General features: G+C 49.9%; 2 protein-coding genes across 3 annotated transcripts; both read left to right on the top strand.

Moving 5' to 3' along the window:
* The first annotated feature begins 1,971 nt into the window (after positions 1 to 1,971).
* Positions 1,972 to 11,197, top strand: ywhaqa (tyrosine 3-monooxygenase/tryptophan 5-monooxygenase activation protein, theta polypeptide a). Of its 2 annotated transcripts, none has more exons than XM_036549578.1 (6): positions 1,972 to 2,043; positions 3,345 to 3,795; positions 8,930 to 9,053; positions 9,268 to 9,431; positions 9,727 to 9,822; positions 10,116 to 11,197. In XM_036549578.1, exons 2-6 carry the CDS (start codon positions 3,499 to 3,501, stop codon positions 10,173 to 10,175), a joined length of 741 nt encoding a protein of 246 aa, XP_036405471.1. In that variant the 5' UTR covers positions 1,972 to 2,043; positions 3,345 to 3,498; the 3' UTR covers positions 10,176 to 11,197. The 2 variants fall into 2 exon arrangements, with proteins under 2 accessions (XP_036405471.1, XP_036405472.1); XM_036549579.1 differs by lacking the exon at positions 1,972 to 2,043 and adding an exon at positions 2,091 to 2,183.
* Positions 11,198 to 12,617: 1,420 nt separating this feature from the next.
* On the top strand, positions 12,618 to 23,604 carry adam17b (ADAM metallopeptidase domain 17b). The gene is made up of 19 exons (XM_036549863.1): positions 12,618 to 12,963; positions 13,942 to 14,074; positions 14,210 to 14,343; positions 14,569 to 14,657; positions 14,947 to 15,121; positions 16,734 to 16,864; positions 17,210 to 17,296; positions 17,896 to 18,006; positions 18,663 to 18,807; positions 19,079 to 19,170; positions 20,146 to 20,298; positions 20,439 to 20,638; positions 21,004 to 21,107; positions 21,311 to 21,445; positions 21,850 to 21,980; positions 22,204 to 22,282; positions 22,450 to 22,538; positions 22,731 to 22,787; positions 23,162 to 23,604. Exons 1-19 carry the CDS (start codon positions 12,855 to 12,857, stop codon positions 23,543 to 23,545), a joined length of 2,538 nt encoding a protein of 845 aa, XP_036405756.1. The 5' UTR covers positions 12,618 to 12,854; the 3' UTR covers positions 23,546 to 23,604.
* Positions 23,605 to 27,233: the final 3,629 nt, after the last annotated feature.

Below are 27,233 nucleotides of genomic sequence, written 5' to 3'. Positions count from 1 at the left end.
GATTGCAAAAATACGCTATAACAAATAAAACTTGATTGATTGGTTGATTGATTGATTGGTTGATTGGTTGAAAGGCCCTGATGATGCGGGTTGGACAGACGTTCTCCCAGTCTTACCTCAGTTTGCAGTGCAGCCCTGCAGCTCTGGGGGATCTGTGTACGTGTCTGTGATGTGCATTACTGTCCTGGGTGTGCCAGGTCTGCTGCTCACAATTCTTCAGATCAGCACAGAGCAGCGTTTTCAGGCCCAGTGCACTACACACAACTGGGTCATGCAATTCCTAACAGAGTACTGAGAAGGAGACGGAGACGTCCTCAAAGAATATCAAACAGGGATCACAGCATCCATCACAGGACTACACAGCGTAGCCCTCCCTGGGGAGAGAATGCACAAGGCTGTGTAACTGTACCTAAACATGTTCTGTGACAGTAATGAAGCTGGTCTGAATGCTCAGAGAATGTCTGACGTGATCTGCCAGAATTAAACAGAAACCATTCCTGGTTTAAAGTGCCACCTGGTGCAAATTATTATATGATTCTTCCCAGTGGATCTATTTGTATATTATTTTTTTAACATTCAACTAAACTGCTACTGCTAATACAGTGTCCTTCCCAATGATGTCATAGAAGTAAGTCAGAAATCTGCGGGTTCTGTCCTGTCTGTATCAGTCCATCCTCAGCACCTCACCTCACAGAACGTCTGCCTCCTGGAGATCATGAGCCACTGCAAACATGACTGGAACATAACGGATATGACCACACAGCAGCTACAGCCGGAACCTACAGGCTTCCGTCCGTCAGTTCCTGTGCACTCTGGTACATCGCCATGGAAGCCTTCAACTCACTGTACAGCTTGGTTCAATCACACTAACTCCGTCCAGGTCTGCAAGTAACCAGGGGGTAGGGATTGACGACCAGCTAAACTTTAGCAACCACATCTCGATGACTGTCAGATCATGCTGATTTGCTCAGGAAGATCAGGCCCTACCCATCTGAATATGCTGCGCAGCTCCTTGTCCAGGCTCTTGTCATCTCAGGACTGGACTGTTGTAGTGTTCTCTCGACTGGCCCACTTGAATGCCCAATTAAACCTCTGGCGGCGCCTCTGGTCTTCAATCAACTGAAGAGGGCCCACATTACACATCGTCAAAAAAAGACAAGTAGGGAATGTTTATCAAATAAAGGTAAGCTCTCTGACTTCCTTATTTTGCAGCTAACTAGTCACCACTGAATACAATAATACAAAGATGTCAGAACAACAATAAAATAATAATAATACTTATTATTTTAGCGTACCGCGATTTTATAAAAACCAAGACAGAGAAAAATCGCTTCTCCTTACTGGACGGAGCTACGCGCCTCAGGTGGAGCAAGCGATAACACCCTTCATCAGCACACACGCTTGACAAACACTAACTTTTGCAATTATTCAATAACTGTCTTACATTAAGTGATGGTTTATAAACCTTTATAAACGCTGTCTTGTTGACTTTTTACCTCAGCAAAAGAAATGGAGCTCTACCAGCCACTTTTTAGATGACCTCACGTACCAGACTTTCGCAACATTAGAAGGACTGTACTCGCACATTCAGTCTGTAATTGTTACAAAAGGCATAAAGTCAAAAGATACAAATAACAGGCGATGAATGAAAAGCCAATGACACGCAGCGATGACAGCGCGCTGCCGCTCTCCGCCGCTCTCTGCCTCCGCGCGCGGCGTGCGGGACGAGAAAGGGGGAGTATCACCATGGCGATGGTGACGTATTCCCCTTGCTCTAATTGGAGGAAACCCCGTGGCCCCAGCCGCAGCCTACAGACTTGCAGAACTGTCCCCTAAAGCCCGCCTTCTTCCCCCGCGCTTAACTACTATTGGTCAACAGTTTGAATGAGGCCCGTTGACCGTTGGAAAAAGCCTCTGTTCATTGGCGTTCGGATGAGACTGGTAACGCCCCTTTCCTCAGGTTCGGTTGAGCGGGATGTCATTTTTTTTCGTCCTCATCCTCAAAGCCGATCAATTTGGAGTTGCTGAACGGAGCCGCGGAAGGTTGGAAATAGTTTTCTTATTTTGTCATTTGTGATTCTCAAGTCTTATCACATCTTCAGTATAACCTTATGTGTATCGTTATAAGGTTAGGGGCTTGAACCAGAACGATCAGATATGTTATTTTGCTGCTAACTAGCAAGGTACGAAAGGCGATGCAGCGCGGTGGTCTTTGCCGCATCCATTTTGACATGTAGCTGGTTAGTTCGCAGTTGTAGCTGGCTAAATGGCTAAAATATTTACTCTGCTTTGCCGGCCATGGCTGTGGTTTACTCGTGTCTGTAACGTTATGTTTGTTGTTTCTTCATTGTCAGCATTCCTTTAGTTTTACGAGTTTTAAAACGTGAAATCGGCCCTGAGAAGGACCTGTCTTCTGTTCTAGCTGTTTGACAATGGGCTTCGCTACCTAGACCAGCCAGGTTAGGTAGCGTTAGCTAGTTGGCTAGCTAGCGTTCGCTAGTTACCAGGCTGGGGGAAGCATTTCGGCTGGTTACTCTGTCAACAGCTCCATGCCCGGTGCCTTCCTTCAGCATGTGTCGGCTGAGAGCCAGCTGCCTGGATCTTATTTAATACTTGATAAGAGAACTAGCTGGCCACTTTCGTATGGACAGATGACTAGCTGTCAGACAGTTGCTAGAGTATTAGAAAGGCAGACTGACAGGCTATTTAATTCATTAACTACCTAACATTAGCTACATCGGTTCAGATAGTTAGCATCCCATCTGACCGCAGTTTATCAGCGTTAGACATGTTGCCATTATGTATCTAGCTAGCCAACGTGACATTACTTCTATCTACTTAGCTATTTATTGAAGTCACGGTTGGTTTCCTGTCGTTTAGTACGATCTCTGTTAGTACAGTCTCTGTCAGTACACACTTAGTACAATCTTTCTTAGTACCATCTTTAAGACAGTTAAAGCAGTTGTTACTTTCCTCGACGATTGGCATGTTTTAGGAAATGGTCCCTTTCTGGCTTGATTACAGTAGCCAGCTGTGAAGATTTCATCATTTGACTCTGCTGGCGTGCTTGTGATCGTCTAGGTTAGGTAAATAGTCTGGATAGCTGTGTGGCAAAGTTAGAAAACAGACTGGTTAGACAGCAACATTCTTTCAGTGGAGCTGATGCTAGGTTAACCAGCTGGCTAAGTTACAGGCAGGTGATGGTGAAGGTGTGTGTTAGCCAGCGGAGGTGTCGCTGGCCAGCGCTGATACACATGTGCCCTGTGAGTTTAGCGATGAAACCCTCATGATGATCGCTACCCGGCTAACGTTAGCTAACGTTTCTCACTTTTTTGTTTCTGTAGGTCTTTTCAAGGATCCCCCAATTCCGACATTATCTAGCTAGCTCCATCTGATTGCCTTTCCCCTCCCAGCCGTTCTCTGCCCCGATCCCCTGCTGGACTCTGCAGAAAACTGCTTTAGCGGCGAAGCAATCAAACGGTTTTGAATCCGACAAAAATGGATAAAACGATGGAGCTGATCCAGAAGGCCAAGCTGGCGGAGCAGGCCGAGCGCTACGACGACATGGCCGCCTGCATGAAGGAGGTGACGGAGCAGGGAGCCGAGCTGTCCAACGAGGAGCGCAACCTGCTCTCCGTCGCCTACAAGAACGTGGTGGGGGCGCGGAGGTCCGCCTGGAGGGTGATCTCCAGCATCGAGCAGAAGACCGAGGGCAGCGACAAGAAGCTGCAGATGGTCAAGGAGTACCGGGAGAAAGTGGAGGCCGAGCTGCGGGAGATCTGCAAAGACGTGCTGGTACGTTACCGCCGCGGGTGCATCAGAGAGGGGATCGGAGGTGTCTGCTGTGGGGTTACTCTCATGGACCTCGGTGGACGCGATCGTGGATCAGGTTGATAGTTTCCGCTCGTCCCTCCTGCCCCGGGGGACTATAATGAAGCACCTCTCACTGAAGAGGTCATGTTACTGTATTCAGAGCACCATGACCCAGCTGCCATATTTATTCCGTTTTCCTGAAATTATCATGATATACATACATATGTATTTATATAAGATGCCTGAATGTCTACATTGTGCTCTGATATTTTGGAAGGGTGTGTTCTAAGCTGTGAGTTGTGGTGTCAGCAGTGCTCAGTTGGAGGGCATGCCTGCTGTGGGTGTCTGAAACAGTGCAGGAGCAGGGCTCCGTTTGTGGACTCCGACATTGCAGGTCTGTTTCTCTGATGTTTGGAAGCATGCAGAAACCCGGCACCATTGACCCCCCCCAGAAGTACTGCGGAGGAACGGCCTGGCCAGGATCAATAGGTGTTTCAGTAGTAATACTGCACAGACTTTCCATCTGAGGTCTGTGCCAAAATCAGTCAATGTAACCAAACAACAGTGCAACCAGACAGCAATGCGGTACAAAATAAGTTGACTGTAATATATCCTTAATATGCCTACTGTAGCGGTATTCCATGTAGACACAGAAAGTGCAGTATGGCATGCTTTTTTCCCTGACAGATTGTGATAAAATATTAAGCCACAAGGATGCCAATACATTCGTTAGGTTCCACTATGCAAGGCAGTGCAATTTCAGTTGACCAGTTTCCTATTCATGACTGGCCCACAAAGTCAGTGGGATGTTTGTGAAGTTGGAGTTTGATTGGCTGCTCATGTCTGATATGTCATTTACATGAAGCTGAACTTGAAAGCAGGCCCAGCAGTTGGGATTTGTGGGAATCTTTGGAAAAGGCTGGTGACTTTTTTGAATATCTTGAGTCAAACTGATAAAATGTAAAGACAGTTACAGTATGACCTCACTGTAGAGGCATGGGCCTTCTGGTGCTGCTCAGTTTTTTGAGAGTCTGAACCCACAAACATTTGACTGTTGGAAGGAAACAGGGTCAAAGGGCACACAACATGTTTCCTGTCAGCTGATCTAATTTTAGTGCCCCCGAGCCATAGTGAATGATACATTGTGCTCACCTCAAGATTCTTCATTGAAAATGGGACTAGGAACAATGGTGGTGTCACATGACTTTGCGGTGGCTTCAGTGCTGGACCTGATTGGCTAAGGTGTGTTTGAGTGGGAGGGGCACCTGGACCGGATTGGCTGAGGTGTGTTTGAGTGGGAGGGGCACCTGGGATGTGTCTCCCATGTGTCCGTGTTACTTCAGTTAATAGAGCTGAGTAAAAGATGTTGCGCTCTAAGCATTGTATGTGATGTAAGTTATTGCTGAGTATCGTGTTGTAGTGTTGAGTGTATTGTGTGGCCCTGAGAGGCCAGTAGATAGGTATTCAGAATTGAAAACAGGCAGACAGAAGCACTACCCTCACATTATACTTGCCCTGTGTTGATGCTCGTTAAAATGTTGTTCTGTGTGTAATTGTTTTTAATCAGGAGTAATGTGGATGACTCCCGATTGCTGGTATCACATAATGTACAGGAAACAGCGCTGGTGGTGTGTGAATGGAGTAGCACCCCATACACTCGAGCGCTCAGTGCTGCATGGGAACCGCTCTGTTGCCAGGGTAGCGTGCGTGTGTGGCGTGTGTGCTGTAGCCCACGGTGAAGGAGCTGCCCGGTGTGTGGCGTGTGTGCTGTAGCCCACGGTGAAGGAGCTGCCGGTGTGTGGCGTGTGTGCTGTAGCCCACGGTGAAGGAGCTGCCCGGTGTGTGGCGTGTGTGCTGTAGCCCACGGTGAAGGAGCTGCCCGGTGTGTGGCGTGTGTGCTGTAGCCCACGGTGAAGGAGCTGCCCGGTGTGTGGCGTGTGTGCTGTAGCCCACGGTGAAGGAGCTGCCCGGTGTGTGGCGTGTGTGGTGTAGCCCTCGGTGAAGGAGCTGCCGGTGTGTGGCGTGTGTGCTGTAGCCCACGGTGAAGGAGCTGCCCGGTGTGTGGCGTGTGTGCTGTAGCCCACGGTGAAGGAGCTGCCCGGTGTGTGGCGTGTGTGCTGTAGCCCACGGTGAAGGAGCTGCCCGGTGCTTTTCCCTGGCGTTTGGTGTTGGATTAAAGGAGGTGTTTGTGTGAAGCTCAGCGTGTTTCTGTGGGATAATCCGCTGAACTCTGGGCCCTGCCTGCCGTGCCACGGGGCGTCTGTCTCTGCAGGAGACTCGGGACGACCGATCAGATGGCGCGGGGGGGGGGTGCTGCCTGGAGGGGTGTGATGGAGGTTGTGAGGCCGGAAGATTCAGGAATATGAGCAGGCGTTTGCCAGCCCTGGGCCCTGGCTCCGTGTTCAGTGACACGTCTCCCCGTCCCGGTCTCTCTCAGCTCAGGGGGGTGTGGCTCTGAGAGCGTTTGACTGACGGAGCATTGATTTCCGAGGCAGCGCAGGTGTGGCTCAGCTCCGCCTCTCTGGGAGTGTGTAGGGGCGTGTCATGCGTTCTGATGCTCTCTGAGTGCAGCTGCATGGCTCTGCCGTTCTGCTCTGACCCCGTCAGTCTGCCGTTCTGCTCTGACCCCGTCAGTCTGCCGTTCTGCTCTGACCCCGTCAGTCTGCTGAGCTGCTGGCCCCACCCCACAACCTGGACAGGTTATATTCCACACCTCAGTACAGGACCCGCTCAGAAGCTGTGTACAGAGTCCCCTTTGTAGCAACGTTATCAGCTCCTGAACAGCGTTAGAGCTGAGCTGTCCTGAGGTGCAGGGGGAGTGAGGCAGCTCATTCGGGGGGGGGGAGCTGGGATCGGCTGTGGCAGGCAGCCTCGTTATCAGTTTAGGTTGTTAATGATTGGGAGTGAAACTGTGTGTGTAAATGTGTTGTTTTCTCGATTGCAGACTCTGCCGTGCAGTGATAGGCTACGGCAGGCAGGACGGGAGTGAGGCGGTCGCTCCACTTCATGAAGCGGCTGTGCTCTCAGCTCTGCAGCTATATGGGATTGTGCTGTAATGTGGGAGAGACCTGCAGTGTGTGCAGAGGCAGTGTGCTGTGTCGGCCGGGGCGTGGAGCCGGGGAGAGCGTCCGACCGGACCGGACCAGGTCTCACTGCGTCAGAACACAGGCTTGCTCCGATTATCCCCACTGCATCACCGGATGGTGCGATTGCTGCCCCCTGCTGGGCTACTGCAGCATTGCATCACAGCAGACCACACTGTGGAGAGACAGCTAGCCGCTCGGGTGCTGTGCCGCTCGGGTGCTGTGCCGCCCGGGTGCTGTGCCGCCCGGGTGCTGTGCCGCCCGGGTGCTGTGCCGCCCGGGTGCTGTGCCGCTCGGTTGCTGTGCCGCTCGGGTGCTGTGCTACAGCACTCTCTTCGTTTCGTGCAGAACTGGAATCTAATCCAGTGTTGTTGTTTTTAGTGCTGCATGTGTATGTGCTGTAGCTCCTCACGCTCCTTCCAGCATCCTGTGTGTGTGGGATGTGGATCCAGAAGGGATTCTGAGCGCAGCCCTGATTGAATGCAGTCCTGCAGCCGCTGACATCACCATCCCCCCCCCTCGATCCCGGCACAGCCCGGCGATCCCAGCGCAGGGAGGGCACGCTTGGTAAACTGCCCGTTTCCAAAGTGTTTATTTTTGGGAGGTATTCCCATTTTTGGGGTCATACGACTTTAAACAGAAAATAAAACGTCAAGTAGGTCACCCCAACTATTTTCTCTATTTATTTAGTGCTACTTATGGGATATTGAGTGTAATTTTGTGGACAGTTGATGTCCCTACATTTGACAGGTCTCTAATCTGTGGTGCATATCATTGGACACGATGCTGGGGTTGTTGGGTTCAGAGGGGGAAACCCTGATGGATACGAGCTCCTGGATGCAGGCCGTCCTTCAGCAGTAACAGGGCTGTGGGCCGCGGTCAGCAGTGTTGCAGATTCACTGATTGTGGTCCACAGGAAGGCGGCCTCAGCCAGACAGTCTGCGGTGTGCACGTGCACGTGCTCGTGCTCGTGCATGTGCTTCAAGGCGGGGCGTGCTCGGTCCTTGCCCTGAGAGCGTCCTCCTCTCCCCTCTGCCGAAATGTAGGGCAGCAGTGAAGGTGGAACCAGGAACAGCAGACTGCACATCCTGAGACTGGCCTGTTGCTGAGCGCGCACGCGTGTGTGTGTGTGCGCGCGTGTGGGGGAGTGTGTGTGTGTGCGTGCGCGTGTGTGCGTGCGCGTGTGTGCGTGCGTGTGTGCGTGCGTGTGTGTGCGTGTGCGTGTGCGTGTGCGTGTGCGTGTGCGTGTGTGTGTGCGTGTGCGTGTGTGTGTGCGTGTGCGTGTGCGTGTGTGTGTGCGTGTGTGTGTGCGTGCGTGTGCGTGTGCGTGTGCGTGTGCGTGCGCGTGTGTGCGTGCGTGTGTGCGTGCGTGTGTGCGTGCGTGTGTGTGCGTGTGTGCGTGCGTGTGTGTGCGCGTGTGTGCGTGCGTGCGTGTGTGTGCGTGTGCGTGTGTGCGTGTGTGCGTGTGTGCGTGTGTGAGAGAGAGTGCTGAGCCCAGGCGACAGAACAGAGGAGGGAGTCCTGTGGAGGGAGTCCTGTGCAGACACACCTGAGTATCAGCCCGGCAGAGACCACTCGCCTCTCAGCGGAAGTGTGCTCCTGTATGGAGAGAGTGGAGGCTCTCGCTGCTCTACTGTAGGCACATGGAACCTGTGCTCTGAAGCCACTGTGCGTGCTCTGAGGATGCTCTGATTTTGCTCTGAGGATGCTCTGATTCTGACAATGCCCTGCAGCTGGCATTAGGAGGGTGTCAGGGGTGTTGGGTGGAGATGCTGGGAGGGGTGTGCTACATTTGAGGAGGGGGATTTCTTCTGCTGAGTGCTGTTGAGATGCTTCTTAGGACTGTGACTGGAGGGGGAGTGTTCTCTCTCTGTCTCCTGTTTTCTCACTCTCACACCATCAGATTTTTGAGAATTTTTTTTACAAATTTCTGCATTTTTCCATGTGTGTTTCATTCATTTCCCTCTGCTTTGGAAGCAGATTGGAGGATCATCTGTGCAAATGAAAGTAAATTCACCCTCCTGTTTCCTCAGGAGCTGCTGAGCAAATATTTGATTGAGAACTCCACGAACCCCGAGAGCAAAGTGTTCTATCTAAAGATGAAGGGAGACTACTACAGATACCTCGCTGAAGTGGCCTCGGGAGACGACAAGAAGGGTAAGCGTGTGTCTGCACGGGACGCACCGCGCGGGGTGGGTGCAGGACGGGGGTGTGGGGCGTGGAGCGGCCGCTGTGAGGTAAACATGAAATGGCTGAGGAAACGTCACTTGGTAAAATTCTTAAGACCAAAATCTTATGGGAAAGGATGTGATAGAATAGTGAGTAAGATGTCTATCTCCTGTCCTGACAGCCCTTTCTCCTCCTCTCACAGATACGATAACCAACTCTCGGAGTGCCTACCAGGAAGCGTTCGACATCAGCAAGAAGGAGATGCAGCCCACGCACCCCATCCGCCTGGGCCTGGCCCTCAACTTCTCCGTCTTCTACTACGAGATCCTCAACTCCCCAGAGCTGGCCTGCACCCTGGCCAAACAGGTGGGCATGCTGCGCAGACCTGCGCAGAGCTGCGCAGAGGAGGACGGAAGGCCTGCGTTTCTGCGCAGGTCCCGCGCTTCACCCTGTTTGAGGAACAGCACGTCTCTCTGTCTGCCCTGTGCACAGAATGAGCCACATCCTTCTGACCATCACTCAGGTTTCAGAGAAAAGGGGAGGTTTTCTGTGGAAGCTGCTGGGGCGGAGAGTGAGGCGTGTTAGTGCAGAGAGGAGCTGGGTGGAGATGATGGGGTGAATTGGGCAGGTGCTCACCTGTCTCTGTCTCACCTGTTTGCAGGCCTTTGATGAAGCCATCGCCGAGCTCGATACACTGAACGAAGACTCGTACAAAGACAGCACCCTCATCATGCAGCTGCTAAGAGACAACCTCACAGTAAGTGTCAGTCTTCACCTGTGAGGAGAGACAGTCTGAGGGGACACCTCCTGTTCCACCAGACTGACGAGCACAGGGAAGCCAATATTGGTTGTCATTTGGACTGTTTGACATCAAACTGCAGTATGTGCCCATTGAGAGAGGCAATGAGAAGGAAAAGCATTGATATTTATACATTAACAAGTCCAGGCAAGTGCAGCAATATTTGACATTTGGGTCTTTTGTTGCAAGTGAAATAGATTCAGGGTGTGTTCGTGCTCGGGAGTTTTCCTGATAGACGTGTTTGTTTGCAGTTATGGACGTCGGACAACGCAGCGGACGAAGGCGAGACCGGGGACGGCGGCGAGAACTAAACCGTAAAAGAGGTCGTCTGGAAAAAAAAAAAACAAAAACAAAAAAAACTTTTTACACATCTTCATTCCTTACTGTTCCACTTAAAATTCTTCTGGCAATGAAAAGTCATCATTACTGAAGGAGCTGTGTGTGGAAATTCAGACCATTTTCACACTGCTGCTTTTGGGAGAGATAAGAAAAAAAAATTTAAAATAACATGTCCATTCCTTGGTTTGTGTTTGTCCAGGCCTTCCTTATGTGCAGTCTCTGCTGTAGAAAAGTATTAATAGCTTCACTTTATATCGACATTTACTTCCAATTTAAGATGAGAAAATCACGTTACAGGACTTGTGTGTATCTAGAGAGAATCTGCGCAGTGGGTTTCGGACGCAGGGGAGTGGGTGTGGTGGTGTGGAGGGCAGTTTCGTTGGTGTGGAAGTGTTCCTTCTCTCATCCATCCTCCCCCATGGTCTCTCCGCCGGGTCACCTGCTAGAGTTACAGCAGCTGACATCTAATGAATGATTTAAAAACCGGACTGACCACGCGCACGCTGGCTGTGAGGTTACAGGGGCGTGTCCTCCTCGTTGCCATGGCAGCGAGCACGGTGAGGCAGCTTTTCATTGGTTACCGAGGTCTTTCCCGAGGTCACAATACACTCCTTCCTAGTTAAGAAATTCACTTTAATGTGTTACTTTGTAGCATGTCTGACTAAAACGGTGGCGCTTTTTGAAGACCAAAAAAAGACAAAATTACAAAAAAAAAGAACCTACATGCATGTCCTTTTTAAAAGACACTGAAATGAGAGCCAGTGGCATCCACACCAAGTCCCACTGTTCCGTTTAGTACTTTTCATTGCAGGTTGGTGCACATGTGAGAGGGTGTTTGGTTTGTCCAGTGATTGTTCTTTAGAGATTTGGACCACTATTGTGTTTTGCTAATCATCGATTGTAGTCCCCGAAAGCCTTGTGAAAATGTTTAATGCCCTATGTAACAGCTATGTAACATGAATAAAAATGACATTTTATAAACCAGAAAGATGAATCCTGTGTCCGTGCGTGTATCTTGTGGCCTTAAGCTGGATTGCTTTTCTGCTCTGAAAAATGCAGACGCAATGGAACGTGATACATAATAAGGTGTATGCCTTTCTGTGTTTCCTGAAGTCTGCATGCTCACACAGGGCCTTTTGGTTTCCTTTGCAAGTAATTAGCCCTGGATTAAACACTTTTGTAACATACTGTGTTGATGAGCACAGGGGAGTAACACTTGTTGGTGTGGATTGGATGGGGAAACCAGGCTGCTGCTGTTACAAAAACCAGCCATGAAGAGGATGACCACGTTTTCAGCCCTAAACTGTCTGCTACATATCAAATAATGTAACAAAAATGTTGTGTTTTACACGCTGTTCTGTTTATATCGGCTTGGATTGATTTTTATGTTCTGGTTAAATTAATATGGTTTTAATGCACTCCTCTGAGTGCTCCAAACCACAGTTCCAAAATGTATTATGCATTGGATTATTATTTTATTATACAATTTACAATGGCAGTCGACAGGGTTTTCTCATTTTTATTTATGTACTTGTATGTGTATATATATATATATATATATATATATATATATATATATATATGTGATTGCATAAAAATGACTTCTTGAGACTTTGCATCGCTATCCTCACAGGAGCTTATGCCAAGATTACATTCATTTTAAAATGGCCACCATGAACAGTATAACAGAAAAACTGTTTTATGTATTGTTATTTTTGATTCCAATTGTACTTCTTGGGTTCCTTTAGAATCTCCACAGACAATAAATTCAAATTTCAACCAATTATTTATTTTATTTAACTCTTTCTGTCACGTAATTTTTACTTAAGTATGACTATAGCCTACACGACTCTTCCCTGATGCCAAAACACATACATCCACTGTCCCTGATCAGAGGAAATGCACAGAGGTTAAGCACATTTGGCTTCCCAGGGGCTGTTCTCGTTAAGGTGCGTCCATACGGCATGGCTCGGAGACAATCTACCGCCTTCAGCTGTTTGTAAACTAGCACTGGGCTGTGTTAGGATGCGCGTTGAAAGCCTGTTATGACGGCCGCTTTAGCGGTCCGTCCTCTCATATTTACAGCCGCCTTCAACAGGGATAACACTGACAGCGTCAAATGGAACTCCCCAAAAGCCACTATAATATTTACATTTTCGTCATTTAGACAATCCGAAGCGCGACGTGCAATAACAGAGAGACGGGTCATTTCCATTGGAAACGGACGCTCGCTAGGACACTGCCTCGCCCACAGTCTCACAGTAACTGCAGTAATCCTGTCTTTCTCTCATCACGGGATGTTTGTCGCAGCCCTGGGTTTTCCGCAAAAGTGCTTCCGGGTGTGTGGGCGCAGCGTACGGCTGAGATGCGGGGCTCTTCCTATACACTTCTCATTGTCATGGTCGTATTGCAATTAAGACTTAAAAAGAGTCGACTCTGATTTCTATACGTTGCATGTTGAAAAGATTGTTTTTTAAACAGTCAAACGATCCGTTAAAGCTTAGTTACTCGTTGTATTTCTTCAGTAACTTATACAGAGTTAGCCTTAATGTTGACATAAAAACAGCTAGCTAGCTCGAAATAAAGGGGAAGCTAGCTGGCTGGCCAGCCGGTGAAGCCAAATCGTTTCGGCCGGACCCGTCCCGATCGCCATGAGACCTGTCCAAACTCTCTTTGCGCTGTTGGTTCTGACTCGGTGGGCAGACGGTGCCAGAAAACCTGTTGAAAAATCGGAACGATGGGAAAATGATCGCGAGTATGGTGAGTCGATTTTACCACCGATTCCCACTCCCACAACACGTCTGACTTCACTTCCCACGCCGGTCCATGTTTTTAATGAGCTGCCGGAGAAGTTGTTTGCCATCCCGTGCAATTTATTGTACTCACAGTTTCCCCGTGTTTCGTAAGTGTTAGTGCGATCCATTACCAAGAAACAATAAAACTGAAGAATCTGTAACTTGGCTAGCTAGCTGCAGTGATTATACTAGCTACCGAATCGCTATTTAGCCATACAGCTGAACAGCCACTGTACGCTGTAATCGATAGGAATCGAATCACGTTTCAGCATTAAAGCACGGCACAGTGCGTGTCTGTCAATTGGTTTGAAATCCTGTAATCTGATTGGCCCAAAGTCTTGATTTGTTATGGCTAATTAAAATTCAGTACAATGCCAGGAGCGGTACTCACTGCGACCGCATTGCTGAGCGAGCTGTTATTTTATGTGAACATTTTAAGTAACGTAGTAGAAGAGCACTGTGTTTGGGAATTGCGTAAAATAGACTTTCTTCAGAAACCCATATATTATGGCTTGCATTACATTATATTACGTCATTTAGCAGACGCTCTTATCCAGAGCGACTTCCAAGAAAGTGCATCACTTTGCTAAGCGTAGTTATCGAGAAGTATTACAAGAGGTCAGTAAGATACTGAGTTAAGTACAAAACTAATGTAGAGTGCCTTTTTATAGAAAATAGAGATAGGATAGATACAGAAAGATAGAGAGGAGGTTAGACTAGAGATACAGCTTGAAATTCGCTTTATGAAAAGCTCTATCCTTATATGGGTGAACGGCTTGACTGAGATCCGTGAGGGATCGTGGGGGAGTGTGGGGGATTGTGAGGGATCGTGGGGGAGTGTGGGGGATTTACATTTACATTTACATTTATTACATTTATTTATTTAGCAGACGCTTTTATCCAAAGTGTATTGTGTGGTGACCGCGCCCCCCTGTCGCCACAGACGCCCTCAGCTCCATGCTGGCGGACTTCGACGTCTTCTCCTTCTCCAGCGTGCACCAGCACTCGGTCAGGAAGAGGGAGGTCCAGGCGCAGTCTCACGTGGAGCGACTGCTCAGCTTCACGGCCCTGGAGAGGTACGCCCTGTCCCGGCTGCACGGGGGGCACTGTGGAGGGGTGTACGCCCCTTTAACAAATTTGTAACCTGTTCCATGTTCCGGAACCTTTTGCATGTCTGTGTTCCCATGAAGCCTCCCTTCCTCGTGTCCCAGGCATTTCAAGCTGTACCTGACGACCAACACAAAGCTGTTCACCCAGGACTTCAGCGCGGTGTTTGTGGACGGGGATGGCCAGGAGGACAGCTACGACGTCCAGAGACAGAACTTCTTCACCGGGCACGTCGTGGGTGAGAGGCGCGGCAAGGAATGATGGGAGAGACCAAGGCCGTGTCCGACTCTCTGTCTGCCTGTCTGTCTGTCAAGCTGTCTTTCTCTTTCCCGCCAGCAGGCTTTGTCCATCTTCTTCTGTCTGTTGACTGGACGTGTGTATTTACAATAGAGCATCTCCAAGCTGTAAACCCATCTGTCCCCTTTGGCAGTGCTGTGTGAATCTAATGGCCTTGTCTTTAAAGGGGAGGAGAACTCACGGGTCCAGGCGCACATTGACGACAACGACTTCACCGCCCACATTCTGACAGATGAAGCCGAGTACAATATAGAGGTAAGGCGCTACCCTCAGTAAAGATTAAACCTATTTCAGAGGAAAGAAATTTGTGCGGTGGTTTCTTGCACAGGATATAATGGCTGTTCCAGGGGAAATTAATTTCCAGATTTGTTATTTATTTTAAATGAATGTATTATCTGTAATATGCTGTACTGTCTTAATTGCTGTCCAAGATTGCAAAAACAGAACTACAGAGGCAAAAGGTCCTAGTAGATGGAAGAGGCAGGTGTAGCAGGTGAGTGGCTCTGTCTGGGGGGCTGTCCTAACCTGCCCCCGTCTCTCTCAGCCCCTGTGGAGGTTCACAGAGTCGGGCCCTGACGACCGCCTGCTGGCCTACCGCTCGGAGGACATCAGGAACATCAGCCGGCTGGCGTCACCCAAAGTGTGCGGCTACGTGAACGCGGATGCTCGGGATCTGCTGCCCGAGGGAGCCCAGGAGGGCGGAAGCCAGGGGGAGGAGGGTGAGTGTGAGGGAGGAGAGAGAGTGTGAGGGAGGAGAGAGAGTGTGAGGAAGGGGGTGAGTGTGAGGGAGGAGAGAGTGTGAGGGAGGAGAGAGTGTGAGGGAGGGGGGTGAGTGTGAGGGAGGAGGGTGAGTGTGAGGGAGGAGGGTGAGTGTGAGGGAGGAGAGAGAGTGTGAGGGAGGAGAGAGAGTGTGAGGGAGGAGGGTGAGTGTGAGGAAGGGGGTGAGTGTGAGGGAGGCGGGTGAGTGTGAGGGAGGCGGGTGAGTGTGAGGGAGGAGGGTGAGTGTGAGGGAGGAGAGAGTGTGAGGGAGGAGAGAGTGTGAGGGAGGAGTGTGAGGGAGGAGAGAGTGTGAGGGAGGAGGGTGAGTGTGAGGGAGGAGGGTGAGTGTGAGGGAGGAGAGAGTGTGAGGGAGGAGGGTGAGTGTGAGGGAGGAGAGAGTGTGAGGGAGGGGGGTGAGTGTGAGGGAGGAGGGTGAGTGTGAGGGAGGAGAGAGTGTGAGGGAGGAGGGTGAGTGTGAGGGAGGAGGGTGAGTGTGAGGGAGGAGAGAGAGTGTGAGGGAGGAGGGTGAGTGTGAGGGAGGAGGGTGAGTGTGAGGGAGGGGGGTGAGTGTGAGGGAGGGGGGTGAGTGTGAGGGAGGAGGGTGAGTGTGAGGGAGGAGAGAGTGTGAGGGAGGAGGGTGAGTGTGAGGGAGGAGAGAGTGTGTGGGGGAGGAGAGAGAGTGTGAGGGAGGAGGGTGAGTGTGAGGTAGGAGAGAGTGTGAGGGAGGAGGGTGAGTGTGAGGGAGGCGGGTGAGGGTGGAGAGACCCAGCTGAGAGACAGAGGAGGACTGATGGGGGAGCAGGGCTGAAATACAGCCTAGCAGAGGGAAGGGTGGGTTTGGCTGAGCACTTGAACTGAAAGCATTGTGGGTGTGGTGTGATTATTGTTATTTAGGAATTTTTAATGGGCCATTATCTGCCAAGGGTGCAAGAGCTTGAGTTACTGCTTCATGCAGTTTTCCACTGATCCTGGAACAGAAAAAGGTTGTAAATGACAGGTTGTGAGTGGTCAGTGTAGGACTGTGGGATCTAATCTCAGATCTCTTATCAAGGGCAGTAGGCACCCAGAAAGCACGCGCACTTTGTCATGAGGTCTGAAAGCCGAGATTGGCGGAGACCAGATGGTTTGATAGGTGTCTGGTTAGAGCCGGAGATAGCAGCTGTGGCTGCTTTCAGTGATAATTCCCTCACCCTCCATGCCTGGCAGTGCTTTCTGTGCAGTTATTTAATTTGTCATTATCTTGTTATTAAACACGTTCATTATTCATGCTCGGTTAATTATGAATTTGCCGTAACTGAGCACTGAAATAAATATCTTAACCGCAGGGCCGTAGGTACTGTGGGGGCGATGAGAGGATAAATATTGATTTCTGTCTCATTAAAGAGGAATTAGGGGGGAGGAAGCACGACCACAGCAACGTGAGAAAAAAAAGAGAAGCGGCTGCTGGATGGGGGAGAGGAGAGAGGGCTGCCATTAGCCTGTTAGCCCGTTAGCTCGTTAGCTCATTAGCCAGCCCTCTGTGTCTCTGCTCATCTCCTGCTGTATTCCCGGTCTTTTCCCTGTCCTCCACAGAGAGCCTGCCCAGGGAGAGGCGTCAGGTGTTCGACCACAAGCGGAACACCTGCCCCCTGCTGCTGGTGGCCGACTACCGCTTCTACGAGCACATGGGCCGTCAGGAGGAGAGCACCACCATCAACTACCTGGTGAGGCCCACTGTTCCCATGAGGACCACTAGGGGACACACACATAGTATCACCTCTGAGATTTCACTGCAGTCACACACACACACACACACACACACACACACACACACACACAGAGTGCTTCATGTGTATGAGTTAATCAGTGAGCAGTGTAATGTCATACAGGACTGCCAGGACTCTGGCCTCAAATATTTGTCATTTTTGTCTTTGCATTTTAACATGTTTGAATGTCATACACAGGAGAGGTGACATCAGTCAGTAAACATCCCCTGTCCTTAATCCCGAAACCTCTGTCTGTAGTTTGTGAGGTAAATTGGTTTACTGTCTCTTTGACTGCGCTGACAGATCGAGCTGATCGATCGAGTGGACGACATCTACAGGAACACCTCGTGGGATGATGAGTTTAAAGGTTACGGCGTACAGATCCAACAGGTGACAACCCCACCTGCATCTCCTCAGAAACGCATTTGCTGCTCAACCTGTTTTAAATGTCATGGGGTTGTTATTAGATCTCTTCACTTATGATTGGATTTATGTATGGAGAGAGTGAAGGAGAGATGTGACTTCCAGAACAGACATGGATATGAATGGATGGTTAAATCACATAGGGCCGAATAGGGCCGAGCTTTGGAAAAAAGAAACTATGTGTGTTTATTGCTTTAAATATTAGAGTCCACAAATCCTGTGTTAAGTGCCAGGCGTGTGTGGGAAGGCTGGGCATAGAGGAAGCAAAGGCTGAAGGCAAAAGTAATTGAATTTCTGAAAGCATTTGTGAAGAGGCTGTGAAGGAGGTCTGTGTGCGTGTGTGTGTGTGTGTGTGTGTGTGTGTGTGTGTGTGCCTGTGTGTGAGAGAGAGAGAGTGTGTTTGTGTGTGTCATGATTTGATTCTCTGCTCCTCCCCCCTGTGGTAGAATGACCTTAGTGTTTGTCCAGTGTGGGATGGATACTTCTCACCAAGTGCTTTTTTGCCATTTCTTTGACTCTGGTCAACTATGCTGACAGATTAACAAAACCCTGGCCTTTATTTGCAGATCATCATTAATAAGAAACCCACAGAAGTGCCTGCAGGGGTCGCCCACTTCAACATGAAGGGCAGTCCGACCAGGAACAAAGACGTCTGGGACGTGAAGAAGCTGCTGGAGGTGCGTGATGATGCATACTGTGTTATCTGCGAATCATGCATCTGTCTGCATGTATTAAGTGTGTATACATGTTAATACATATGCAAAGTTACATTACATTATTGTCCATTAGCAGATGCTCTTATCCAGAGCAGCTTACATATGTTATCAGTTTATACAGCTGGATATTTACTGAGACAATTCTGGGGTAAGTACCTTGCCCAAGGGTACAGCAGTAGTGCCCCAGTTGGGAATCGAACTGGCAACCTTCCAGTTATGGGCCCTGCTTCTTACTGCTATAAAATGTATCAAATGAAACAAGATTGATTAGTTGAGTGATTGCTACACCGGGAGCAGTGACGTCATCAGATTGCTCTAGACCAGTACTTCAGTTTCCAGGTTTTCCTCTGTGGTGTACCTCTGTATCAGTGAGCTTTCTTGACCATGCCTTGAACAGCATGTTCTCACTACCACAGGTGGAGGTTTTTTTGCCAGTTAAGTGCAGATGTTACAGTCAGCTTTAGAGAAACGTGTATTTTGCCAGGAGAGTGATTATGACAGTGAGATGAGTTTTCTTATGGGTGCCAGGTTTGGGCATGTACAGGTGAAATCTCCTCAGGTTCGGCCAAAGGGTAGCGTTACCGTGAGGATGTGAATGGCTTCCTGTCTGTTTCCAGCAATTCAGCTCGGACATGGCGGGAAACGCCTCCAAGGTGTGCCTGGCCCACCTGTTCACCTACCAGGACTTTGATGAGGGGACCCTGGGCCTGGCGTATGTGGCCCCTTCCAGGGCTGGAGCCCTGGGGGGACTCTGTCCTAAACGTAAGTACAGTGATAGGTCACAGTGACTTTACAATGGTCTCCCATTCTCACTCTCTCTATCTTCTCTTTCTCCATCCCCCCTCTATCTGTCTGTCTTCCCCCCTTCTCTCTCTGTCTTCCTGTCTCACTATCTCCCTCCCTCTCCCTCTGTCTTCTCCCCATCTCTGTCTTTCTGTCTCCCTCTCTTTCTCCCTGTCTCTCCCTCTTTTCATCAGAAGGACCTTGGACCAACTTGACTTTGAGAATAACTGTTATTACTGCTTATTTTTAGCCTACTATCCTTCATCATCACACAGTAAGCCCAGTTACCTGAACACCGGATTAACCAGCACAAAGAATTATGGGAAGACCATTCTAACCAAGGTCAGTTCATTGAACACTTTAGGGAGCCCTACGGGGTGAAATCGTTTCTTATAAAATTCTTTTGTAAGACTGCAGAGGGATTTGTGTGTGTGCAATGTGCATCTTTTATGAAGGTAGCTGCTGAAATGTTAATGATCTACACACCTCTGTTTTTAACTGAAGTGTACAGTCCACTTACACTAGAATTAATATTTCTTCTTGGATCTGCTGCCACCTGTTAGGGCCTCGCTGCGAACCGCACTGAAAATAGCCTCGGGATTTGCAGCTCCTCTGTAATTAACTTGTACGTTAGTGACATAATAAGCGTAATTATGTACAGTGCCCTCCATAGTAATTCATAACCATGATTAAATAAGAGCAAGACATATGATGTAACACAATGCTGTTTTTCGGCTTGAGGTTTAAAATTTATTATTCTTCACTTTTAACATTGCTGAGAGCAGAGTTGTTTAGTTCACAAATAATGAATTTTATTCCAGACAACATAAGCATCTTGTTCATAAAGTGAATAATTTATGAATGTTATTGTTCTTAGCTATTCAAGACTATGACGGGTACTGTGCAATTTAATATAAGAGAATGACCCTGAAGAAGGCATTTTCTGATAATGTTTGAAACTTAAGTGCCATTTTTATATAAACTCCCTGATCGCAAGCCTTTTATGAATGGAGACACCATGTTTGCCTCTAGCCTCTTATCTGTAGCTGTATGAACTCTGACCTCTGATCCTTAATCTGAAGTGATGTGTGTGAGATCAGGGTCACCACTGAGAGTGTGTATTCAGAAGCAGGGAGGCTGGTCTTAAAAAAAGTAAATGAAGACTGCATGTCCATGAGACATCATCTGTGTGGTCTCCATAAAAGCTGTCATACTTTAACTTGGGATCTCCCCTGTTAGAACAGCGTCCCTACCGGCAGCTGCGTGAAGCCTAAATCTCACTGCTCCACCCATGTGTCCCTTCCTTTCAACCAATAGGAAGCCGACTTGGTGACCACTCACGAGCTGGGTCACAACTTTGGGGCGGAGCACGACCCGGACAACATCCCCCACTGCGCCCCGAGCGACGACCATGGAGGGAAATACGTCATGTACCCCATCGCCGTGAGCGGAGACCATTACAACAACAAGGTACTGCCCCCTGCTGGCCATCCGCCTGCACCTGCAGGGCTGTTTCTCAGAGGAAGGTGCTGCCCCCTGCTGGCACCTGCCTGTCAGCCAAAACGCTGAAAACCTGTGTGTGTGTGTGTGTGTGTGTGTGCGTGCTGCAGCGGTTCTCGAACTGCAGTAAGACGTCGGTGGGGAAGACTCTGAGGAGGAAGGTTCTGCAGTGCTTCAGGGAGAGGAACAGCAAGGTATGCGGGAATTCGCGGGTGGAGGACGGAGAGGAGTGTGATCCCGGCCTGCTGCACCTCAGCGATGACCCCTGCTGCACCTCCGACTGCAAATTCAGACCCAACAAGCAGTGCAGGTACGCCGTGCTCCCTCACGGGTTCCCACGCCCGCCTCACTCTCACTCTCCTCACTCTCCCCCACCTCCCTCTCACCCTCCTCACTCTCACCCTCCTCACTCTCACCCTCCTCCTTCACGCCCGCTTTACTCTCACCCTCCTCCTTCACGCCCGCTTTACTCTCACCCTCCTCCTTCACGCCCGCCTCACTCTCACCCTCCTCCAAGTGTGTGGTGACGGTGAGCTGTGTGCGGCGACGGTGTGCTGTGTGTGGTGTGTGATGACGGTGAGCTGTGTGTGGTGATGGTGAGCTGTGTGCGGTGTGTGTGGTGACGGTGAGCTGTGTGTGGTGTGTGTGGTGACGGTGTCTCTCTGCTGATTGCAGTGACAGGAACAGCGCCTGCTGCAGGAACTGCATGTTTGAGCAGGCAGGGAAGATGTGCCAGGAGTCCATCAATGCCACCTGCAAGGGGAGATCTCACTGCACAGGTGAGAGCGGCAAGCCCTTCGCTGTATGGCTCACACACACACACACACACACACACACACACACACACACACACACACTGCAGCCACCTGTACCCTCCACAGACCAGGCCTCAGCCAAACGCCAGGCTCTGCTCATGACCCTCCACCAGAACCTTCCTCACTGTCTCACTCTTCATTAATCATCCCTCTTCCTCCCCCCTCAGGAAACAGCAGCGAGTGCCCGCCCCCGGCCAACGCGCCGGACGACACGGTGTGTGTGGACATGGGCCGGTGTCAGGACGGGGAGTGTATCCCCTTCTGCGAGACCGAGATGAGTCTGAAATCCTGTGCCTGCAACGGTCAGAAACTCTCCTGTTTTTATACACTTTCACTCTTTATGTGCTGGGGAAACGATGCTGTAACACACAGATATTTACACACAGCCAGTACAAATCATGTGTGCAGAATGTGTTCAGCCACGCCTCCATATGCACTGTTAGAGGGCAGTCACGGTGTTCAGCGGTGTTATTCAGACAGGCAGTCACAGTGTTCAGTGGTGTTATTCAGACAGGCAGTCACAGTGTTCAGTGGTGTTAGTCAGACAGGCAGTCACAGTGTTCAGTGGTGTTATTCAGACAGGCAGTCACAGTGTTCAGTGGTGTTAGACAGGCAGTCACAGTAGCCTCACAGCCGAGGCCTTGCTCAGAGGAAGTCCCGCCCCTGGACGGAGCTCTCACTCCTCTTCCTCGTCCTGCGCTTCCAGAGACGGATGACTCGTGCAAGGTGTGCTGCCGAAACCGAGATGGGACGTGCACGCCGTACCGGGACGCCAACCAGAACTTCCTGTTCCTGCGCAAGGGCAAACCCTGCACCGTGGGCTTCTGTGACGAGGGGGTGAGTGGCCACGCCCCCTGGGCAGAGCTTCCTGTTAGAAAGCAGGGGCAGACTGAACAGCTCACACGCTCAAAGAGCGTGTGAAGGCCTACCAATTTCATCCAGCAGACTACAGTCAGAATCAGAGTCAGACTAGAGAGCTCCATCCCACTGCATGACTGTGGATCTGGATGTTAGGATGGAGGATGTCGATTTGTGAGTACTTCCTGATTTCTCTGTGCAGGGCAAGTGTATGAAGCAGGTGCAGGATGTTGTCGAGAGGCTGTGGGATTTCATCGACAAGCTGGACATCAACACGTTCGGTGGGTGGAGTTACCGTGACCTGAGCTACAGCAGGGAGTTTGCGCTAACTGCCATGTAGCATACGGAAAAAACGCCAGGGAATCAGACCTGTTAGCCTGGCATCTTTGACCTCTGTCTGGCCGCGGGGAGGTTCAGGGAGGATTGATCGTGCTCTGCTTTTCCTCAGGGAAATTCCTGGCTGACAACATCGTGGGCTCGGTGGTGGTCTTCTCTCTGCTCTTCTGGATCCCTCTCAGTATCCTGGTCCACTGTGTGGTAGGTCCAAACTCAGCATCACACAGAGAGAAGTGCACTCAGTCAAGGCAACACTCTCCAAACTAAGCCAACACGATTGAACATTTTCAGTCTGTTAGCAAACCTAGACGAATAGCTAGGAAAATGACCGCCACGTTCTAGTGCGCTTCTGTAACTCTGACATCTGTAATTTCTGTGCCTGTCATTCCCCAGGATAAGCGGCTTGACCAGCAGTATGAAGAGAACACCAAATCCCTGTTTTACCCCAGTGTAAGTACCGATGTGGAGGGAGAAGCTTTCACCTTGGGAATTGTTTGAGATCCCGGCGAGTCTTATAGTTCCATTAGGCTTGTTATAGGATCTTTTTTGGTGGGGTCTGGGGTGAGACCTCATTTGTGATCTGAGGTGAGATCCTGGGTGAGCCTTGCTGGGCCTATGAAGAGCTGTAGTTTGCAGGCCAGCTCTTTCAGCAGGTTAGTGCTAGGTGTGCAGCTGGGATGTGTGAGGTTGTCTGGTCTGTTTGAAAGCTTGATGTGTAGCAGGTGTACTAGGTGTTCAGTCATGCTGTGGGCAGGTGTGTGTCAGACCTGTCTCTGCATGCAGGTGTGTGTGATACCTGGCTCTCTCCCTCTCTCTCTGTGCAGAATGTGGAGATGCTGAGCAGTCTGGAGTCGGCATCTGTGCGCATCTTCAAGCCGCCGCCCCCCACCCTGTCAGCGCAGCCCCGCCTCCAGCCCCAGCTCGCCCAATCCGCCAGCAGCGTTCCAGTCCCTGACCCCGTGGCGACCCCATCCTCAGCCTCGGCGGGACCCAAGATGGAGCCGCTCCGCATGGCCACCATCCAGGAGGACCCGAGCTCAGACTCGCACCTGGACGAGGAGGTGCTGGAGGAGGACTTCTCCCCCGCCGGCTCCGGCGCCAAGTCCTACGAGGACCTGACGGAGCAGCCGCCCCCGCGCAGCGACAAAGCGCAGGCTTTCCGACTGCAGAGACAGCAGCGAATCAGCAGCAAGGAGACCGAGTGCTGAGAGGGAGAGAGCACCCGCGCATTACTGACACACACACTCACACACACACTCACACTCACATACACTCACACACGCATACACACACACACTCACATACACACTCACACACGCATACACACACACATACACACACACACTCACATACACACACACACTCACATACACACACACACTCACATACACACACACACACACACTCACATACACGCATACACACTCACATACACTCACACACGCATACACACACACACTCACATACACACACACACACGCATACACACTCACACTCACATACACACTCACACTCACATACACTCACACACGCATACACACACACACTCACATACACACACACACGCATACACACTCACATACACACACACACTCACATACACTCACACACGCATACACACACACACTCACATACACACACACACACACTCACATACACACACACACACACTCACATACACACACACACACTCACACACACACACGCATACACACTCACACACACACACACACTCACACTCACATACACTCACACACGCATACACACACACACACACACTCACACACACACTCACATACACACTCACACACGCATACACACTCACATACACACACACACTCACATACACACTCATACACGCATACACACTCACATACACACACACACTCACATACACACACACACACTTACACACGCATGCATACACACACGCATACACACACGCCCGCATACACACACACACACACGCGCATACACACTCACATACATACACACACACACACGGGAAAGAGGGAGAGACTGTGTTTATCCTTACACAGGTTCACTCCACAGGATGGGATAACAGGACTTCTTACAGCATCACACATACAGGCGTCCAGCCTTCAGTGTTCATGTGTTTCTGTAGGCAGAGCACTTACAGACTCACCACATTGTAAGATGCCAAATGAAAACTCCTCCGGTGTGAGAGTAGCAGTGTTATGCCAACGTTAAGTCATCTGTCAGCAAGCTTAACCTTGCTTTTGGGTGCCTGTCAACAGCTGGGGTCTTCAGAGGAGCTCAGCCAGTTGTCACGGCAACAGACAGTTGCCGCAGTCATGACAGAATGTTATAATATCCCGGGTTTCTGTGTCTTCAGCCACTCCTCTTTAAGCTCTTGCGGAGGGAGCGTCTCTTGAGTGAAGTGGGCTAATTTGAGTTATGGCTGTGTCTTCTCAAATGTGCTCGAACCCCTGCTGCACCACCCGTTTGTCCAGCCTTAAACACTTTTTAGGAACACTGATTAGAATGCAAAGCTTTGTATCTCTTCCTATGAATCTTGTCTTTGGTGTTGTTATGTCTGAATATGCTGTCATTTTACCGAGAAAAGCCTTCAGAAGATTCAGCAGAACTGTACCAGCTTCTTGTCCCCTTGTGAAGGTCACTGAAGGGACACAGATAGCAGTGGTATTGGGAAACGTGATACTTAAATGGTAAACAAGAAACACAAGACTGTGTGTAAATCTAGGCCATGCAGGGATTTCACTGGATGCCTGTCAGAGCAGACTCTGCCTTGGAATGGATACAGGGGGAGTCATTGGTCAGACAGCTCTGCAGCGAGGGGTTAGTTAGACTCCAGCAGAGAAGGACGTGGTCCCGGCCGAACCCATCTGACGAGGCGTTTCTGCCCCAAATGTTACTGCTGCAGCCAAAATGTTCACATCTGTTAGCGCTGCACTGAATTGGAGGGTTCAAGGTCATCCTGAATTACTCTTGTGTGAAGGAGCTGGTCCATATTCTGCGTATGCACAGAACCCTGCTCTGTGCCCCTCGATGCAGTGTGGCCTCGGTGCTCTTTTTGAAGTCCTGGGTCTCGGAGCTGGCCCATATTCTGCGTATGCACAGAACCCTGTTCTGTGCCCCTCGATGCCGTGTGGCCTCGGTGCTCTTTTTGAAGGCCTGGGTCTCGGGCTCAGGATGGACACTGTAACCACTATGCCACAAGGTTTCATGTAATATATTGTGGTCGTCCTGTGACTCATTTATGGCCAAGTGAAGGCTGTGCTCTGTGCTTAACCAGAAGCAACCACTAGGGCGGCGCTGTGTAGATTAAGAGGGGAGGAGGGTTTGAAACCACTGTAGAATCCCAGGTGGGACAATGCTGTTATACCCTTGAACCAGGTATGCAACCCGCATTTTTTTTAAATAAACATTGCGTTGTGTATGTATAATATTTAAAAATAGTTATAGTTTAAAAAAAGATATGGTAGTCACCAAACTAACGTAAATCTTGATCTCAGTCCTGATGATCACAAGCCATCTCAGCTGTGTTAACAGAACAGTCCATTGTTAAATTGTGCATTTGTGTGATGTATTTTTTTTGATTTATGAAACTGATTTATGATATCAGTTGTTAACATCTGTCATTCATATGCTTTGGTAGAGAAGGAGGGACAATGTGAAAAATATTCTCTATGCAAAAACATTTTCCATTTTTCTTAATATTTTTCATGAGCTGTGAGAGTGCTGATGGATTGTCTTTGGCTGGTGAGATAAGATATCAGAGCACCAGCAGTGCCTTTTTACCGTTCTGTCCTTTCTCTTGACGTCTCTGTGGGGTGCGTTACGTGTACAGTGTTAAGGTCTGTCTTACTGTGTACAGTGATGTGAACTCTGGAGGAAAAAAGCAGAGGCTTCTGAAGTGTCCGTGAGCCCATAAGCTGTGAGTCTTGGTCTGTACATAGGTGAAACCTGTAGCATTCACTGCGGTTGGAGGCACGCTGTATTCTGGAGTGTGTCCGGAACAGGGGTGCAGTACTCGCGCGTGTGAATGGGGCGTGGCGATGCTGAGACGGGCGGGGCTGGAGGTGTTCCCGTGGTCTGGGCCGGTACCCTGTGTGCGGAGCGTGAAAGCCGCCGGTCCCGTCTGTACCTGGCTCCATCCCCTGCTTCGTGCCAGCTCTCAGGGTCACGTGAAGGCGGGGGACGCCGAGGTTGGGGGGTCACCCCGGCCTCCTCCGCACCCGACGCCCATCCTGTGGGAATCCTGTCACCCTGTTGTAGTCCTTTCTGCTTGTGCCGACACGCCGTTAATGTCCCCGTTTCTGTGCTGGTAAACCTGTGGGTCTGTGGGGGGTTATACCACTGAGAGCTGACTGTGTGAACCGTGTAATAAACCGTGATGAACGGGCTGTGGTATCGCACAGGGATGCTCAGGTGACCGCGCTCTGCTGAGGAGCCCGTGTTCAGTGTTCCGCCACCGAGCGCGTGCAGTGACGCTGTCAGTGTCCCATCGCCGTGGAGACGGACCTCTCACCCCGACCACAGGGAGTGTCGAGAAGGGTCGACCGTATAAACGCCGCTATCAGAACCACTCTCAGATGACCTCCGTGACCTCTGTTGTGTCATTACGTGTGTTTATAAAAATCATTTATGTCTTGTATTAACAAAATAAAAGATGTCGACGAATGCAATACATTTTTATACACCCCCAGTGTTGCCTCAGTGTTTTATTTGTGTTCTTGTCAGGAAGAGCCCACCTTCTGAGTGATGTTCTTGCTGTTACTCTTTAATGAATAACATCACTGTGAGAACACTACAGATGACTACAGAGGAATAATGCCTTTTCTCCCTCTGGAAAATGCACAATTCACTACGCTGAACGTTATGTGACAATTTCTATTAGAAAAATACGTTCCC

The sequence above is a fragment of the Megalops cyprinoides genome, chromosome 17, assembly GCF_013368585.1.
Source record: "Megalops cyprinoides isolate fMegCyp1 chromosome 17, fMegCyp1.pri, whole genome shotgun sequence".
NCBI lineage: Eukaryota > Metazoa > Chordata > Actinopteri > Elopiformes > Megalopidae > Megalops > Megalops cyprinoides.
The sequence above is the reverse complement of the archived record's forward strand: the minus strand, read 5'-3'. Positions and strand labels throughout refer to the sequence as shown.

Bases quoted from the DNA above. Each gene is read 5' to 3' on its own strand.
- ywhaqa (XM_036549578.1), top strand. From the start codon at position 3,499: ATGGATAAAACGATGGAGCTGATCCAGAAGGCCAAGCTGGCGGAGCAG. The intron at 3,796-8,929 runs GTACGTTACCGC...CTGTTTCCTCAG, and splicing joins AGATCTGCAAAGACGTGCTG to GAGCTGCTGAGCAAATATTT. The intron at 9,054-9,267 runs GTAAGCGTGTGT...CTCCTCTCACAG, and splicing joins CTCGGGAGACGACAAGAAGG to ATACGATAACCAACTCTCGG.
- adam17b (XM_036549863.1), top strand. From the start codon at position 12,855: ATGAGACCTGTCCAAACTCTCTTTGCGCTGTTGGTTCTGACTCGGTGG. The intron at 18,007-18,662 runs GTGCGTGATGAT...GTCTGTTTCCAG, and splicing joins ACGTGAAGAAGCTGCTGGAG to CAATTCAGCTCGGACATGGC. The intron at 22,788-23,161 runs GTAAGTACCGAT...CTCTCTGTGCAG, and splicing joins AATCCCTGTTTTACCCCAGT to AATGTGGAGATGCTGAGCAG.